General features: G+C 39.3%; 1 protein-coding gene and 1 non-coding gene across 2 annotated transcripts in view; one reads left to right on the plus strand and one right to left on the minus strand.

Moving 5' to 3' along the window:
* Epha6 (Eph receptor A6) overlaps positions 1-19,571 on the plus strand; it is a 962,116-nt gene that overhangs the window by 783,932 nt on the left and 158,613 nt on the right. Inside the window, 1 exon segment of the mRNA NM_001419529.1 lies at positions 18,807-19,016. Coding sequence (NP_001406458.1) covers positions 18,807-19,016 — 210 coding nt within the window.
* LOC120095724 (U7 small nuclear RNA) lies at positions 390-448 on the minus strand. Its single transcript, XR_015633779.1, has one exon. It is a non-coding gene; the product is annotated as a U7 small nuclear RNA (small nuclear RNA).

Consider the following 19,571-nt stretch of genomic DNA (forward strand, 5'->3'; position numbering starts at 1 on the left):
GGCAGTGAAAACAAAGAACTGGAAGTCAAATCAGCTGATAGCTTAGTTTCTGCTGAGGTGACTTTCCAAACTCTCTCTCTCTCTCTCTCTCTCTCTCTCTCTCTCTCTCTCTCTCTCTCTCTCCCTCTCTCTCTCTCTCTCTCTCCCTCTCTCTCTCCCTCCCTCTCTCTTTGTTCTGCTCTGCCATAGACGGTTTTTACTTGCTATTTTAAAAGCTCTCTGGTTGAGACAGCTCTCTCTGCTAGTAAAAATTCTAAAAGCTCTCTGGATAACTCATGGATTTCTGACCAATGTTAGAAAAGCTGCTATTAAAAAAAATAATTAAAAAAAAATCTTGGATCTTCTGACTAAGTCAAAAATCCTGTTATAAGAATTTCTAACAGTAAGTCTTGGGCTTTCCAATCAAAATCAGAAAGGCAGAAAAATTCTAAAAGAACTGTGTTCACTCCAGAAAGCCTCTGGATAGCTGTTAGAAACATTCAAAAAGAGCTGTGTCAACTCTCTAAGTAATTCTTGGGATCTGACCAAGTCAGAAATCCTATTAGAACAAATTCTTAAGAGATAGTTTTTGCTCTCCAGAAATCTCTAGCTAGCTCAGTTCTCATAGGGAAAAATTCTAGAGAAGAATTGCTATTGCTTTTCTGTTAGCTCATTTCACACAGACCAAAAGCCCACCTTTTTTTTTTCCATCTTTATTAACTTGAGTATTTCTTATTTACATTTTGATTGTTATTCCCCTTCCCGGTTTCCTGGCCAAAATCCCCCTAACTCCTCCCCCTCCCCTTCACTATCAGTGTTCCCCTCCCCATCCTCCCTCCATTATCACCCTCCCCCCAACAATCACCTTCACTGGGGGTTCAGTCTTAGCAGGACCAAGGGCTTCCCCTTCCACTGGTGCCCTTACTAGGCTATTCATTGCTACCTATGAGGTTGGAGCCCAGGGTCAGTCCATGTATAGTCTTTGGGTAGTGGCTTAGTTCCGGGAAGCTCTGGTTGGTTGGCATTGTTGTTCTTATGGGGTCTCGAGCCCCTTCAAGCTCTTCCAGTCCTTTCTCTGATTCCTTCAACGGCGGTCCCGTTCTCAGTTTAGTGGTTTGCTGCTGGCATTTGCCTATGTATTTGCTGTGTTCTGGCTGTGTCTCTCAGGAAAGATCTACATCCGGTTCCTGTCAGCCTGCACTTCTTTGGTTCATCCATCTCTAATTGAGTGGCTGTATATGTATGGGCTACATGTGGGGCAGGCTCTGAATGGGTGTTCCTTCTGCCTCTGTTCTAAACTTTGCCTCCCTATTTCCTCCCAAGGGTATTCTTGTTCCGCTTTTAAAGAAGGAGTGAAACATCCACATTTTGGTCATCCTTCTTGAGTTTCATGTGTTCTGTGCATCTAGGGTAATTCAAGCATTTGGGCTAATAGCCACTTATCAATGAGTGCATACCATGTGTGTTTTTCTGTGATTGGGTTACCTCACTCAGGATGATATTTTCCAGTTCCATCCATTTGCCTATGATTTTCATAAAGTCCTTGTTTTTGATAGCTGAGTAATATTCCATTGTGTAGATGTACCACATTTTCTGTATCCATTCCTTTGTTGAAGGGCATCTGGGTTCTTTTCAGCTTCTGGCTATTATAAATAAGGCTGCAATGAACATAGTGGAGCACGTGTCTTTTTTATATGTTGGGGCATCTTTTGGGTTTATGCCCAAGAGAGGTATAGCTAGGTCCTCAGGTAGTTCAATGTCCAATTTTCTGAGGAACCTCCAGACTGATTTCCAGAATGGTTGTACCAGTCTGCAATCCCACCAACAATGGAGGAGTGTTCCTCTTTCTCCACATCCTTGCCAGCATCTGTTGTCACCTGAGTTTTTGATCTTAGCCATTCTCACTGGTGTGAGGTGAAATCTCAGGGTTGTTTTGATTTGCATTTCCCTTATGACTAAAGATGTTGAACATTTCTTTAGGTGTTTCTCAGCCATTCGGCATTCCTCAGCTGTGAATTCTTTGTTTAGCTCTGAACCCCAATTTTAATAGGATTATTTGTCCCTACGCATCAATTTAGTTATTTATTTCAGGTTTCCCTTTGATCCTATGAATCAGCATCCCATGACCCCAGCCCCTCAATTCTTAGGGAGCAACAAGCACACATTTTCTTTTAACTTTGCAAAAAATTCAGAGATCTGCCTGCCTCTGTTACACACAGATGCTGGGTGAGATGCTGTCCTGAAATTACCATTTCTACCACAACTGGACCAACCTGTGCTGTGTCCCAGGCTGACCTTGAACTCAAGAATCTACCTGACTTTTTATCTGCCTACCTTTGTATCTTTCTGACAAAATGGCTCAGTGCAGTTGCCTCTGTTACTTTAGATCTGGGAGGTTCCTTTTACAATTCATATTGCATCCTTATAATTTTGCATAGTTGAAAAATTATATATGTTTGGAACTCATGTTCTTTTCCATAGCTTTAAGGGTTGCCCCGAAGGTCCCAGCTTTAACTATTTTGGTGAGACACTAACCACACCTTCACCTCCTGGACGCCTGCTGTCTGATTATCATGGAGACATCAACTTTAACAAGAAGAATGTAAAATATGTCCATTGTTATACAAACAAGGTTTATGCCCATGTCATGATCATGTTCTCTGGCCCTGTTGCAGAGGCAAGAACCAAGCCATTCTGTCCCCCACAACGGCCATGTTGGACCCTGCAAGTACATATATATACATATACATATACATATACATATACATATACATATACATATACATATACATATACATATACATATACATATACATATACATATACATATATATGCATGTTTGTATATACCACCAATTGAGTCCATTTGTTGTTTCTCGGATATATGTATCCCAGGCTAACTGCTTTGAACTGAACAACCTTTGTAATATCATTTCACTTCCTTGGCAGAGATTGATTTTCCCCTCTCTCAGCAGCTATTGATCATCTGGAGATTTTTCTTTTTTCTTTTCTTTCTTTTTTTCAATTAATTATTTATTTTTTACATCCCAAATGCTGCCCCCTCTCCTAGTTCCCCCTGGCAGAGGTCCTCACCCATCCCCCTCCCCTTCACTTCTGAGAGGGCACAGCCCCCATATGCCCCCACCCTGGGGCATCAAGTCTCTGCAGGTTTAGGTACATCTTCCCCCACATATGTGTCCTGTGCCTTGGACCAGGCCCTGCAGGGTCTTTGGTTGGTGGCTGAGTCTCTGGGAGCTCCCAGGGGTCCAGGTTCGTTGATACTGTTGCCATCACCTTGAAGGCCTTCAATGCTTCCGCTAACTTTTCCACAGGGATCCCTGAACTCAGTTCAGTGTTTGTGGATGTCCACATCTGCTCAGTCAGCTGCTGAGTAGAGCCTCTCAGAAGGCTTCTATGCTAGGCTCCTGTCTGCAAGCATAACGTAGCATCATTATTAGAAATGTGAATGCCAGGTTTTTCTCAAACTTGTGATCCTCCTGCCTCTGCCTCCTTCTGCAAATCCTGCTGGCTTGCACAACCACAACCTTAGGAGATTTTCATCTAGAAATGGAACCATGTGGGATTTCACACTCCATGATAGTCTGTAAACTTGTTATCATGCCAGTTTTGCTCAGGCAATCATCCTGTTGAGATTTCATGGGCTCATTTTCCCTGTCATATCTGAACAATGCTATCTAGCAACAGACATTCTGGTCCTCTGGATGCTTAACATCTTCTTGTGTGATTTTCCCTGAACCTTGTGTATAAGGGTTGTATCACAAATGTATCAGTTAGGACTGGGCACCCCACAAAATTTGATGCTTGAGTAAAAATGTATTTTTATCTTATCCACTCCCTACTTACTGCCTCCAACTCCTCTACCATCCTCCCCCTAGAGCCCAAGTCCATATCTATTCTCTTGCTTATGAATCTCACCAAGTCTAATTAATACTGCTCATATACTTATGGATCTGGGGCAGTCAACAGGGGCATAGTAAGCCTACTATGGACAACACCACTTGAGAAAATTGATTTCTCTCCAAGCAGCCACTATCAAGAGTGCTTCTGGTAGGGATGAAGCCCTGTGAGCCCTTCCCCTGTACTTTCTGGAATGTTGCCTGTGCAGGTTCACTGCTGGGAGTTGATGAGTGTAATGATTCTGTCATGCCCAGAAGACATTTTGTCTTGATCCTCCCCAACCTCTGGCTTTTACAGTCTCTCAGCCCCATGTTTCTTAATGTTTCTGAGCCTCAAGAGGAAGTATGATGTGTGTGTCCCATTTGTGTCTAAGCTCTCCACAATGGTTCTCTGCACTCTGGCTAGCTTTGAGTCTCGGTCTTAATTGTCACCCGTTGTACAAAGGAGATTCTCAAAATACTGAGCACTTCAGGGATCTGAATACAGAGAGCCTTATGAGGATGTGATCAGATACTGTGACCATTTAGCAAAATAATAATAATAATAATAATAATAATAATAATAATAATAATAATAATAATAATAATAGATTCCCCTTAAGGTCCATGACCTCATTGGCCATAGGTTCTTGACCAAAATTAGAGTACATGGCTTCAGTTTCCCCTAAGACACTTTTCATACAGCCATTTTACTGCTTAAGTCAGAATCTGAATATAATCATTTTCCCCAGTTTCAGCTAACTAATTGCCATTCTGGTTTGGTTTTGTATAATTTTAAAATTATTTATTGTTTATATATGATCATTTTCTTATAATTATACAATAAACTTTGAACACATTTTACTTAGCCCCCAACCTATCCTCTCCTTTCTCATCCCTCCCCCTCCCACTAGACATTTTTACTTCTACTTTCATATCTGTTTGTATATAAGTTTATATAACTATATCAAATCTAGGAAGAACAAATTTTAGTTACTATGATAATCCATTTTCCTGCTAACAGCATAACATTATTCTTTTTCAACTGAAAGAGAATCCCCACTGTGTATGTTTTAAAAGGTTGCAACCATTTCACATAACTTGCAGGAGGTGAGCCACAAAAGTACTTCTAACATACACATGAACCAGACTTTAATAACTTCTTCTTAGACCTTACAGTGTCATTATCCAGTAGGGCTTATCATGCTGTTTGTGTGATTTATTCATTGTAGATAGCCAAGACCTTGTGCTGAAAATTGGGTCCTCTATAAATATGTGTTCAATGAATGAATGTTAGTATTACCGCTCAAGAGAACTACCTTGCCATCAACTGGGTGTAATGTTATCACTCATAGTTAACCTTTATAGATCATGAATCACTAGAATGATCTACCTTTTATAGAGTATTGAACATTTTTCAGCAAGAGCTTGAGACCATTGATTTATAAGATGGTACTCAGATCGTTTGTACTCTCTAATGCTATTTGGTTGGTGGGTTCAGTATTGCCAAGGTTCTCCAATAATAACCCCTTAAAATACAAAGCAGAAATATTAGATGATATTTATCCCCCCTTTCTAACTCTATAGCAGAAATGTTAGGATCTGTTATTTATAATCAAAGCATCTTGTTTTCAAAAGTGGAGTTATCTCTAAGATTAATCAGCATTTCAAAGTTTGTTCACATACAATATTCTAGCCCTAACAAAGTTAGCTTTCTATGAAAAAAAATAGTTCAAGAAACATATCTTACTGCTTACTGCAGATCTGAATGGCTTCTTTCTCTAAGAGGAAAATGCATTCAGTCATTTACTTCTCTGGATATGTCTTGAGTAGTTATTGTTTGCCAGTCTTAGTGCTAGGCCCTTACAGTATAAGGATAAACACTCACATAGACATGACAAGGTAAGTCTATCCCATAGAAGAAATCACCTTTCCTAACCAGTGTTCCCTTCTGTTCCGTTAATCACAGGCTTTGTCTAAAATAAATTTGAAACTTCATTCAAGCCAGAGTCTTTCTCTGGAATTATCTTAATAGCTTCCCAACTTATCTCTGCTTCCACTATCCACATGAAAAAAAGAAGTGCTGGTCTGTCTTAGCATTTTACTACTGTGAACAGACACCATGACCGAGGCAAGGCTTATAAAAGGCAACATGTATTTGATGCTGGCTTACAGGTTCAGAGGCTCAGTCCATAATCATCAAGCGTGGCAGCATCTAGACAAGCATGGTGCAATCAAAGCTGAGGGTGTTATGTCTTCATCTGAAGGTTACTAGTGGAAGACTGCTTCTAGGCAAAACCCACAGTGACACACCTACTCCAAGGCCACACCTCCTCCAATAGGGCCACGCCCTCTAAGAGCGTCACTCCCTGGGCCAAGCATATACAAACCATCACATGGTTTGCCTGCTTTGCCACTGTGATGCCAGAGCTTAGTGCAGGGAAGGCAGAACGCAATCTGTGATAGGGGCCTCAGTCTGTGTTCTTCTGGGTGAAAAACGGTGGGATCTGAGATAGATGCTGTGGTTTTCCTGTGTACCCAGACACCACTGGGGATCTCAAGAAGTTGGGAATGGGGGTCTGAAGGCCCAAGTTTCCCTTACACACCAGGCAGGTAGGGGATAGCTGAGCCTGGGACAGGGAATCCAGTTTGGTTCCCAATGAGTTCTGAACATAGAAAGGGGCTGGAAGAAAAGCCCTCTCCAGGAGATTTAGGAGAGAATCCTTGTGAGGAAAGCTACCACCCACCAACCCCTGCAGCCATCCTTGATGAAGGAGATAGTCCTTGCTTGTCCAAACTGTTTTATTCATGGTGAAGGTAATGCATACATCTTACTCAGGGTGAACCAGGGATTAAGTACCTTTTGTAGGAAGGGATGCCCAGGAAGGGAAGCTTCTTGATTAAGCATTTGGGGCTTATCTAGATATCTCATTAACAAGGAGAACTCTCTCATTGTTTTTTGTTTGTTGGTTATTTGGTTGGTTGGTTGGTTGGCTGGTTTGTTTTTTTGGGGGGGGCAGTGATTTTGTTTTGTTTTGGTTTTGTTTGTTTGTTTTTGCTATGACAGGTTATTATGACCCTCTCAATGGGTTTTGGTTATGTGCTCCAGGACAGATAGATCCTGACTAAGAGTTGGTTCTAATGCCTGCTGTTCTCAATTATGAGAAATCCTGGGGGCTTGAACCTATTTCAACCTTACCATGTCTTCTGTCTGGTGACAGTCCACTTACCCCACATGTAGCATTTCTTACTTACTACAAAATCATTCTCCAACTTGTCTTTACATTTTGAATAGACTTTCAGCTATGCTGACTTTCATGGATCTCCCTGATTTTACTTTATCAACCTTTTTAGGGCATCCCACCAGCTTCCCTTGCTTTCCCTTATCTTAACAAAGTAATCTATTCTGTATCTGAGACAGTGGTGTGTGCTAAGAACTCACAGACGCACTCCATTCTCTTCTGAATCACTCTATCATATTTGTTTCACCATCAATATTTATAAAATGGCTTCACATTTTTAACTATATTTTTCTAGTCTTCTGCCTCCCATAAATACAGAAACAACTCATACAAGAACTGCTCTTGGTTTGGGTTTTCATGTAGACCTCTGTCAACCAGAGCAACCATTGCCTCACAGTACACACTGGAAGAGTATTGTCTCAGGGTATAGATTTGTGCAAAAAGGCCACCTACAAGATTAAATTTGTCATGAAAAGCTCAGGGGAACAATAAAAAGGTCAATATTCCTTAAGGGGGGAACTGTATGTGTCTAGTGTGTTAGTTTTTACCAATTTTAGGAGTGAATACAAAAAGAACAATCAAAATAAGGACAGGGGACTAAAGTTCTCATGGGGAGCCATAATTTTATATTCACAGTGGAAACATTGCATCTTGTTCTAGCCTTGAAGACTGTTAGGCAATGACAGTCTAAGACTTTAGTGTTATTAGGACCTCAACATACTTACCAACGAGCAAAACTCAATATATAATTATATGGTAGCTTCCTATAGCAGGACACTCTAATTCGATATTTGTTCAAAGCTCAGTCCAGATACCTAAACTCTGTCTAAGAAGGATGAGCATTGAAAAGGCTACAGGTGCACCTCACTGAGGAGGGCCTTGAGAACCATCAGAACAGCTGGAGTTGCTGCAGAGATGATGTGACATGCCAGTGACAGCTTAGATCTAGAGGACGCTGTGCCCCAGGGTCTGAGGGAAGGCTGGATGGAACTCTGCACAGCTTTCAGAATAGCAGTCATTGTTATGTATAGCTTTCTGAAAACCCTTCCAATCAGGCTCACCCTTCCTGTCAGTTAGAGGGTAAACTCCCAGTTTCTCAGCAGTCAGGTCGAGAAAGCAAAGAAAGAGCAGAGTGAAAACAAACAGAATTCTAGTCACTAAGTTCCAAATACATTGTATAAATATGCCACCTTCACTTGCTTTCATTTGGATCTGCCTTTTGGGAAAGAAGCCATATGTCATATAAAAAAATCGCAGTTTCCTTTTGATTAATCTCCAGTAGGAAGCCCAGAGATATTAAATTTCAGTGTTCTCAGATTTTTTCTCCACCCCTTGTAAACAATTCAATTGGATTTGAATTAATATTTATCAAGCACTATGCTACGGATCTCAGTGTAGTGGATGCTGTCATACAAGTGCTACATAAAAGGGATAATACTCACAGCCAACCTTAAGAGAACAATCTATTTTATAAAAAAACAATGGGAATATCACAGCAGCAGCAATCAGTACACCACAAGATGCTAAAAAAGTTTGTTTAAATTCAGTCACTCTTTATTAACTACACACCATATTCAAGAAAGACAAGTCCTGAACTGAACTTGTAAAAGTGATGCTGTCAATGAATAGAAAAAGGGAAACAGATTTTGTTTGGAGTATAGTTACATTATTTCTAGAGAAAAAAGAATTGTACAGTGCCTCATGTGTGAATAAATGAGGCCATTCCTCTTAGCCAGACATAGATGAATAGAATAGCCTCTGTTGATTTTCCTGTAATGTTCTTGTTTGCTTCGTTTTAGTTTAATTCTTTTAGAGAATTCTTTTTATGGCATACTTTATTATTCCAAATAATGCTGTCAAAGCTATCCTAGGCCTAGTGAGTAGAGCTCAGCTCCCATGTGTATATGGGCTTTTTGTTATTTTTGTTTTTATTGAAGACAATCCTTAGTCCATGGTGATCTAATAGAATTCATGGAATAATTTCTATCTTCTTGTATCTATTCAGGACGGTTTTGTAATCAATTATATGGTCAATTTTGGAGCAGGTACCATGAGGTGCTGAAAAAAATGTATTTTCTTTTGTTTTAGGATGAAATGGTCCATAGATATCTGTTAAATCCATTTGGTTTATAACTTCTGTTAGTTTCTCTATGTCTCTGTTTAGTTTCTGTTTCCATGATCTCTCCATTGATAAGAGTGGGGTTTTGCAGTCTCCCACTATTATTGTGTGAGTTGAAATGTGTGCTCTGAGCTTTAGTGAAGTTTCTTTTATGAATGTGGATCTCCTTTCATTTGGAGCATAGATATTCAGAATTGAGAGTTCATCCTGATAGATTTTTCCTTTGATGAGTATAAAGTGTTCTTTCTTATCTTTTTTGATAACTTTTGGTTGAAAGTCGATTTTTATTTGATATTAGAATGATTACTCCAGCCTGTTTCTTGGGACCATTTGCTTGGAAAATTTTTTCCAGTCTTTTACCCTGAGATAGTGTCTGTCTGTCACAGTGCTTTCCCTGTATGCAGCAAAATGCTGGGTCCTACATTTACACAATGGAATACTACCCAGCTATTAAAAATGACGACTTCATAAAATTCTTAGGCAAATGAATGGAACTAGAAAATACTATCCTGAATGATGTAACCTAGTCACAAAAGAACACCCATAGAATGCACTCATTGATAAGTGGATATTAGCCAAAAAGCTTGGAATACTCAAGATACAATTTACAGACTACATGAAGCTCAAGAAGAAGGAAGACCAAAATGTGGATGCTTCAGTCCTTCTTAGAAGGGGGAAATATGGAGACAAAATGTAGAGCAGAGACTGCCCCACCTGGGGATCCATCCCATGTGCAACCACCAAACCCAGACACTATTGCAGATACCAAGAAGTATAGTCTGACAGGAGCCTAATTTAGCTGTCACCTGAGAGGCACTGCCAGAGCATGACAAATACAGGGACAGATGTTTATAGCCAACCATCAGACTGAGCATGGGGACACCAATGGAGGAGTTAGAGAAAAGACTAAAGGAGCTGAAGGGGTTTGCAAACTCACAGGAAGAACAGCAGTGTCAACCAACCAGACACCCCCTCCACAGAGCTCCCAGGAACTAAACCACCAGCCAAAGAGTACACATGGAGCAACCCTTGGCTTCAGCCATGCTACATATGTAGCAGAGGATGGCCTTGATTGACTTCAAGGGGTGAAGAGGTCCCAGGTCCTGTGAAGGCTCAAGGCCCCAGTGTAGGGGAATGCGAGGGTGGGGAGGTGGAAGTGGGTGAGTGGATGGGTAGGAGAGCACCCTCATAGAAGCAGGGGGAGGGGGTTGAGATGGGGGTTTCGGAGGGGAAACTAGGAAAGGGGATAACATTTGAAATGTAAATAAATAAAATATCCAAGAAAAGAAAAGAAAAAAACTGAAAGTATTTTAAAATACTTAAGGCTTTATTGAATACTTGAAAATATAGGACAGAAAGCATCTTCAATGGTTTTAATAGTGCATCAATATTTCAATTCAAAGTTATCAATACTGAGGGTGCTAGTTTGTATAAATATGTAATATAAATGGCAGTACATTTACCACCATTTAAGCTATCATTAAAAATTCTGTTCTAGTTCCAAACTAACAATCATCGAATGATTTTCTTTGTGAATCTCACTTCTGCTCTGCAAAGAGGAAACTCACCCATTCTAATATAATAATCTAAAAGTATACCAATTTGATGTTTATGTGCTGAAGAATTATGCAAGAAAAAATATTGTCTTTGGTATTCATAATTAAAGCATTATGTTCTCATAACAGCAGATAACTTCACATACTCAGCAGAAACCCTGCTCTTATATCTGAGCTGATACGTTTCAAGCTTATATGATTCCACTGATACTGCATGCCGTCATAGCATGCCCACTGCAAAGTGCACGTGTGTACTCACAGCCGGTACTGAAGCAAAGTCCCAACAATGCAATATGAGCAAACATAGCTGGGGTTACCTGGATTTGTCTCATAATTGTTTTTAAATAAATTTTTGGCATTGCATATCCTTAAACTTTCTATTATCAAACATTCCTGACCCCATACCCAATCACATGATCTATCCTATGTTGAGCTTCTACCCATAGTTTAAAAATCTCTGTTTTATAGTGTTTATACACACTACCTCCACTAATACATGATGGTAATAGTGACTACATTTATCTCTCACAGTTGTTTTGAGAATTAAATGGAAATGCACCTGTAAGATTTAAGGTTGCTACAGCTTTATAGTGATTTATAAATGTTGTGTATTTTCCCCAGGTCAATGTGATAGCAATTAAGATAAGCCTGGCCAAATAATACTTAAATTCTTCTTGGAGCTTACCTTTCATCTGGGTGATATTTTTTGAACAATGGTCAGATGGATAGATGGATGTTGAGCTAACAGACAGACTCAGAGATGCAGAAATAGTCACAGGGAGCTAATCAGGGTAATAGGTTCTAGAAAGATTAGCATTCAGATTCACCCACAATGGGATAAGTTCTCAGGATTGGATGGCCTAGTGCTGGAAATTCTGGCATTTTGGAAGTTAGTGTTTCTTACTTGACTTCATGTCTTGAAAATGACGGCGACTGCCTAAGGCTGTATAACTCAAGGACATTAGACTTTTTCAGGGTCAGCTTGAATTGAAACTTGGTTATTGTAACTACCCCACTCTTGAAGGCCTTTTTGGTTTGTTTTGTTTTTACTTTATAATCCAATTGCCTATTTCCCTCCCTCCTCTCTTATTTCCCCTCCCCAGCATCCTTCTGCCCCCATTTCTCCTCAAAAAAGAGGAGCCTCCTACCGCATGGATATCAATCAGCCTTGTCGTGTCAAGTTGTAGTAGAGCTAGCTGCATCTTGTCCTATTGCAGCTAGGCAAGGCAGGCCAGTAATGAGAAAGGGATCTGAAGGTAGGCAACAAAGTCAGATAAAGCCCCTACGCCTGCTGTTAGGAGTCCCACATGAAGACCAAGCTGCACCACTGTTATGTACATGCCTGTCTGTCCCATAGATGCTCTCTGGTGATTCATTCTTTGTGTGCCCATATTCGCCCAGATCAGTTGATTCTGTATGTTTCTTGTGGAGTCTTTGACCTCGCTGGTTCTTTCAACCCTTCTTCCCCCTTTTCAGTAGTATTCCCCAAGCTCAAAGGATGTATTTTTTATTTACTTTTTATTTTTATTTATTTACATCCTCACTGTAGCTCCCATTCTGTGTCCCCTCAACCCATACCATCTCCCCTTTGACTCTGAGAAAGTGCCCTCCCCCCTGTATCACCCTACTCTGGTGCGTCGAGTCTCTGTAGGACTAGACACATCCTTTACCACTGAGGCTAAACAAAGCAGTCCTCTGCTACATATGTGCCAGAGGCCTCAGCCCAGTCTGTGTATGTTCTTTGGTTGGGGGCTCAGTCTCTGGGAATTCCCAGAGGTTCAGGTTAGTCTCTGGGAATTCCCAGAGGTTCAGGTTAGTTGACACTGTTGATCCTCCTATGGGGTTGCAATCACCTTCATTTCCCTCAATGAGTCCCCTAACTCTTCCAAAGGGGTCCCTGACCTCCATCTAGTGTTTGTCTGTGGTATCTACATCTGTCTGAATCAGCTACTGGGTAGAGCCTCTCAGAGAGCTGCTATGCTAGGCTCCTGACTGCAATCATAACATAGCATCCTAAATGGTATAAGGGATTGGTACATGCCTGTGGGATAGGTCTCAAAATGGGCCAGTCACTGTTCTGCCATTTTTTCAATCTCTGTTCTTTGTCCCTGAGTTTCTTTTAGACAGGACCAATTTGGGTCATAAGTTTGTAGGTGGATTGGTGTCCACAATCCTTCACTGGGATCCTCTCTAGCTACTAGAAGTGATTTCTTCAGGTTCCACATCCCAACTGCTGGGCATTCCTGCTAAGGTCACTTGCATTGACTCCTGGGAGTCTTCCTCATCCCAGGACTCTGGAACTCCCTAGAGAATCCCCCCATCCCAACCTCTGGCAGTTCTATATTTCCATTTATTCTCCTGGCTTACTGCATTTTTTTCCTGTGTCTCCCCATGCCTGATCCTGCCCCCTATTTCCCTCCCTTCGCCCACCAATGTCACTCTTTCCTTCTGCCTCCCATGATTATTTTGTTTTGCCTGTAAATGGGATTCAAGCATCCTCACTTGGGCCTTCCTTCTTGTTTAACTTCTTATGGTCTATAGAGTATATCGTGGGTATTCCGACCACTTAGGCTAATATCCACTTGTCAGTGAGTACATACCATGCATGTCCTTTTGGAACTGGGTTACCTCACTCAGGATGATATTCTCAAGTTTGATCCATTTGCCTGCAAAATTCATGATGTCCTTGTTTTTAATACCTGAATAGTATGCTGTGTAGATGTACCACATTTTCTGTATCCATTCTTCAGTTGAGGGACATCTGAGTTGCTCCCAGTTTCTGGCTACTATGAATAAGGTCGCTATTAACACAGTGAAACATGTGTCCTTGGGCCATGGTGGAGGATATTTTGTATATATGCCCAGGAGTGGTATAGCTGGGTCTTCAAATAGAACTATTTCTGATTTTCTAAGAAAATTAGGATTAATTTCCATAATGGTTTTATAATACTAGCAATGAAGGAGTATTCCCCAGTCACCATATCCTCACCAGCCTGTTTTGTCATTGAGTTTTTGATCTTAGCTATTCTGATGGGAATAAGGTGGAATCTTAGGGTTGTTTTGATTTGCATCTCTGTGATAACTAAGGATGTTGAACATTTCTTTAAATGTTTCTCAGCCTAAGATTCCTCTGTTGAGGAATTCTCTGTTTAGTTCTGTACCCCATTTTTATTGGGTTATTTAGTATTTTGCACTCTAACTTCTTGAGTTCTTTATATATTTTGGATATTATTAGCCCTCTGTAAATGAAGGTTTAGTGAAGATCTCTTTCCAATCTGTTGGCTGCCATTTTTTCGACTGCTCTTTCAGCATCTAGTTTTTTTTTCTTTCAGTTTATTTATATAGTGAATTATGTTAATGCATTTTTGTACATTGAACCATCCCTACATCCCTGGAATGAAACCTACATGATCATGGTGAATGATGTCTTTGATGTGTTCTTGGATTCAGTTTGCGAGTTTTTAATGGAGGTTTCTGCATCGGTATTCATAAAAGAAATTTGTCTGAAATTCTCTTTGTTGAGTCTTTGTGGAGTTTAGGTATCAGGGTGACTGCAGCCTCATAAAATGAATTTGACAGTGTTCCTTCTGTTTTTATTTTGTGGAATAGTTTGAAGAGTGTTGGTATGAACTCTTCTTTGAAACTCTGGTAGAATTCTGCACTAAAACCATCTGGCTCGGGGCTTTTTTGATTGGGACATTTTTAATTACTGCTTCTATTTTCTTAGTGGTTATAAAACTATTCAGATGGTTTACCTGATCTTGATTTAGCTTTGCATTGGTATCTGCCTAGAAAAATCACCATTTCATTTAGAATTTCTAATTTTGTGGGGTAAAGGCTTCTAAAGTAAGATCTAGTGATTCTTTGAATTTATTCAGTGTCCATTTATGTCTCCCTTTTCATTTCTGATTTTGTTAATTTGGTTCTCCTCTCTGTCTCTCTGTTTCTCTGTCTCTCTCTCTCTGTCTGTCTCTGTCTCTCTCTCTTTCTCTCTCTCTCTCTTTCCCTCCCCCCCTCTGCCTTTTAATAGTTTTGTCAAGGGTTATCTATTTTGTTGATTTTCTTAAAGAAAGAGGACTTTTTTAAATGTACTGACATTTAGATGCCCATCATGCCTAGTCCTGCTTTTAGTCTATCTCACAAGAGTTGATATTGAGAGTATACAATCTCAGACAAAATTTAGAAATACTAATGTTCCACTGATAAACCAAGGACAATTTTTAATGGGCCTGTCTTTAGTTTTCTCAATATATAGCAAAGTAGAACAAAAGATAGCAATCATTTTTTACTTGGGTGTTATTATCTTGATTTATATTAGTCTACTGACCTTTTACCTATTGGGGCTTTGTACCATTCACACAAATATAAACCTAGTGGAAATGAGCAGAGATGATTTGTCATATTGTTATTATGAAAATCATTTTGACCTTATGGACTCAGACAGAATTGGCCAAATGAATTAGAAATTAATAAGAAACATTATGTGTCCTCTGAAACAACATGTGCAGAGTAGTTCAGATTATTTTCACACACCAGTATCTCGGTTTTTAAACGGCATTTCTTACAATTGTTAGAACACAAATTCCCATGCAGTTGATAGAAAAGTAGTTAATCCAAGTCTCTTCAAGTGTTTAATAGCAACATTAAAGTAACCCATCAAAGGCTTACATGCACAATCACTAAAACATAGAAGAATTCAAGTGTTCATCAACTTTAAGTGAATAAAAAATAAATAAAAGTAAGTAACAGTATAGAGATAAAACACTGATTGTGCTTTAGTGTAAAAATTGTCTTGGAAATATTAGGCTACAACATGCAAGAAGTCAGCTATAAAAAGCTGCAGTTCCTGATTAGGAATGTCGAGAGCAGGCAAAATCCCATTGTGGCAGAAAGTAGGTTAGTGGTGGCATAGAGTAGTGGGACGACTCAGCACAGAATGGTGTGATGGTGGACATGCGATTGGTCTCATGAGGGTGACGGGAAAAATCTTAAGCTCTATTAATGTTATGTGCATTTAATGGATGAATGTCATGCTATGGGATCTCTGTGTTACTAAAGCTGTTGAAGAGAGTGTGATATTATGCTGATGAAGACTTGATAATGGGACTTTTAAATACGATTAGTGGGTAAGTAAACTAGTGCGGCCATTATGAAAAAATCAGTATAGCTATTCCTCAGAAACCCAGAAAGAGAACTGACATGTAACTCACTCATGAGTTACAATCTGAAGGAATCTAAGGCAGCATAAAATAAGGATGCCTATACGACCTTCATCACAGCACAATTCACAATAGAGCCATCATGGAGTCAGCATAGGAGCCCATTGAGGGATACTCAGAAGAAAAAATGTGATGTATATATTGGTATACACTTCAGCCATTAAGCAGGAATGAAACCAATGTAATTATTCCAGCATGTTGATGAAAATAAGGAGTATCCTGTTAAGCAAAGATATCAGAATGGGGAAGATGACTCAGTCAGTAAAATGCCTGCATAAGGGATCTGAGTTTGCAATCCCAGAACACACATAAAAGCCAAGGTGCACACCTGCAAATCTAAGGTCCCAGAAGCAGAGAAGTAGAGCTAGGAGGATCCATGTAGCTTATTGGCCAGTCAGTGTAACTGAGCCAGTGATTTGTGGATTCATTGAGTGCCTTGGCCTAAAGAAGAATTTTTAAAAAGATGAACAATAATAGAAGACACCCAGTATCAACCTTGCATAAACATGTATACACACACACACACACACACACACACACACACAGAGAGAGAGAGAGAGAGAGAGAGAGACCACTAGCTAGTCTTTGAGACATCATATTTCTCATACATATAGAATTTAAAAAATGAAATCAAAATTAACAGAAACACAAAATTATTAATATAGAAGGGAAACTAAATAGATTAGTAGGGGACCAGAAATTAGATGGAATGCATTACAGATAAGTAATAGGAGGGTAAATATCAACAAACTACCTTACACATGTGCATGTAAAGGCCTAATGAATTCACTATTACTAATTTTAAAAAAGTTGTTTTAAATAATAATTTTGTTTTTGTGGCATCCTCAGGATAGATTGGAAACTTCATTTCCACACGATCTTGTATAACTGTTTCCCTTTATACACATAGGTGTTTAGAGTATCAACAGATATTTTTTTAGAAAACAAAATTTTCTGATTCATTGAAATTATAAAATTTCATATAATAATAACCAAGATGCACTCACTATTAACAATTATTAAAACAATCCAGGAGTTGTCCATGTATTTTATATGTGAGTCTTGTTCAAACTCTGGGTTGGATCACTACAGTTGTACAAAAAAGGGAAGGAGGATTTCTTTATTTCCTTAGATGGTCCAGGAACTTTTCCTACTATTTAGAAGTTCTGCCTGACAATAAATATGACGAGTCTCGGGACCTTTACTCCCTGAGAAAGAAGAATTACCTTTTAGAGTGTAGTATAGTCCTTTCCAGAAAAATAGAATTTATGTTTTCAATTCTAAAGTTTTGAGATCCCTAATAGAAGAGAGTTAGGTAGAACACATGATCGGAGAGGCCGGTTCCATCTAATGGTGGACTGTCTCCAAAGATGGATTGCAAGCTTAAAGAGCTAATAACACTAAGAATTTTCATTGCTAGGCTATCTCTTGTACATTAATTATACAGCAGAGCTGCTTTAATGGCTGCACTTTCTGTGAGGATGCTTTGTTTAAGAAAATCTTCTTCTCTTTACTCTGCACTTGAATGTGGAGATACAATCTGAGAACTGTCAGAGAGATCTGGTATGTAATGCCAAGTTTCCACCATTGGTAATGTAAGCTTATTCTTCTATGTAACACTGTGGAAGAGGCTGTCCCTATGAGGAATCCTCTGGGTCTCATCACCCTATGCCTAAGCTACTTTGTGGTTTTTATCAAACATTTGTGACGATAGCTTGTAACACAGAACAAAAGTAATCGCTCTCGTGTATGATTCTGTTATATAAGATAATATTGCTTTAGTGTCTTACAATATATAAATCTTTTAATATCACTCATAAATTAATTGGCCTTGTGTATAAAAATGACTGGAAATCCTTATGCTTCTCTGTAACTCACTGATGCTAACACTCTCCAAACAATTAAGTAAATTAATACACATTACTTTCATTGCTATTCACATCTCATCTGACACCAAGACTTCTACCTGTATTGGCTTTGCTTGCTTTTGCAAAGAATACCATTGGACTACTTTTACTCTTTCATAAATTATGTATTGTGCTGAACTCCGGGTGGGAGGATAAGGTGTTGTATGTTGATTATTATTGTACAACACCACGCTGCCTGGTTTGTTGTTCTCATTGCAGTCTATAGTATGATTCTTCTAGCCAGAAACTTCAAATACTTTCTTCCATATTTGTCCAATATTATTGAAAACAAAATCTAGTTACTTTTTGTTTACTTGTGTTATTCTATTAGGTCTGCAGCTTTTCTAAATCCATTTCTTGTTTATATATCTTTGTGGGATTTTTCGGGGTTTTTTTTTTTTTTTTTGGTTTGTTTTTTATGACCTAGCCTGGGCCATTTTTCATAGCATTTTTAGTTACCACATGAATTTCTCCCAATCGCAGGCTTTGTTGTCCTCGTGCCTATTTGTGCAGCCCCCAGGGAGGATTATACACACAGAATGCCCATTGTGTATTCTCTTCAGTCTTTGCTTTCACATCATTTTACTTCAGTCTGTTTTTGTTTAGACAAAAAAAAAAAAACACCATGAAACCTTGGCATAGTTTTCTTTTGAGGCTGACTTGTCTTGCTGTCCTCTGTCCTTGTTTAACTAACCTCTAGTTAGCTTTTATTCCTCCTTTAAATGTCAAACAATATCTTGTACTTTGTTATGAAGACCAGCCATAGTCAGCAGAATTGATGCATGTCTCCAATAGATCCTGTACAATTCCTTTGTGGTTCCATTTACTGCATATGTGCATGCACGCTCTATTAAGATTAGCCAACTCACAGGTGTGGTTCTCTCACAGAAGCACGATGGCCACTTCACCGTCATCCAGTTGGTCGGCATGCTTCGGGGCATTGCATCAGGCATGAAGTATCTTTCCGACATGGGATACGTTCATCGAGACCTAGCAGCTAGGAACATCTTGGTGAACAGCAACTTGGTATGCAAAGTCTCTGATTTCGGCCTCTCCCGAGTGCTGGAAGACGACCCAGAAGCAGCTTATACAACAACTGTAAGTTTTTTAGTGCCCTGATCCGTCACCGTCTTTACTTTTAGTTTTTCATTGTTGCTCCTGTTGTTTTTTAAAAAAGAAATAGAAAAAAAAAATCCTCACACTTCTAAAATTTCCGTCTTTGGGCTTCTGACGTGCTGGAACTCTGTGGTCCTCATGGCATGGCATGACTTTCTACAGATTAAACTGCCCTTACCTGAGGTACTTTAGCTTTCAATACATATTCTTCTTTAAATACATTCCTTTTTAGGTCAGCAACGTTGTCTCTAATACTTCAAGGACAATAAGAAGCCAGTGATTCAGAAATATCTCCTTTTTAGGTGTTATCGGGTGATCGATACACGCTTAGAAATGAATGACGTAAGTTTCTTTGGAGACATATTAAGACTCTCTAACTCTCTAACGCGTTTTCCAAATAGTACTCAGGGGGAAACGAAGCAGGAATAAAAGGCGAAAGCTTTAAAACCAAACTATCATCTTAAATTACATGATGTCAAATTCACGCTGAATATCTTAAACGTTTCTGAATTCTCCAAGTCAATTCATTGTATTCAC

Source organism: Rattus norvegicus, chromosome 11 (assembly GCF_021556685.1).
Source record: "Rattus norvegicus strain SHRSP/BbbUtx chromosome 11, alternate assembly SHRSP_T2T, whole genome shotgun sequence".
Taxonomy (NCBI): Eukaryota; Metazoa; Chordata; class Mammalia; order Rodentia; family Muridae; genus Rattus; species Rattus norvegicus.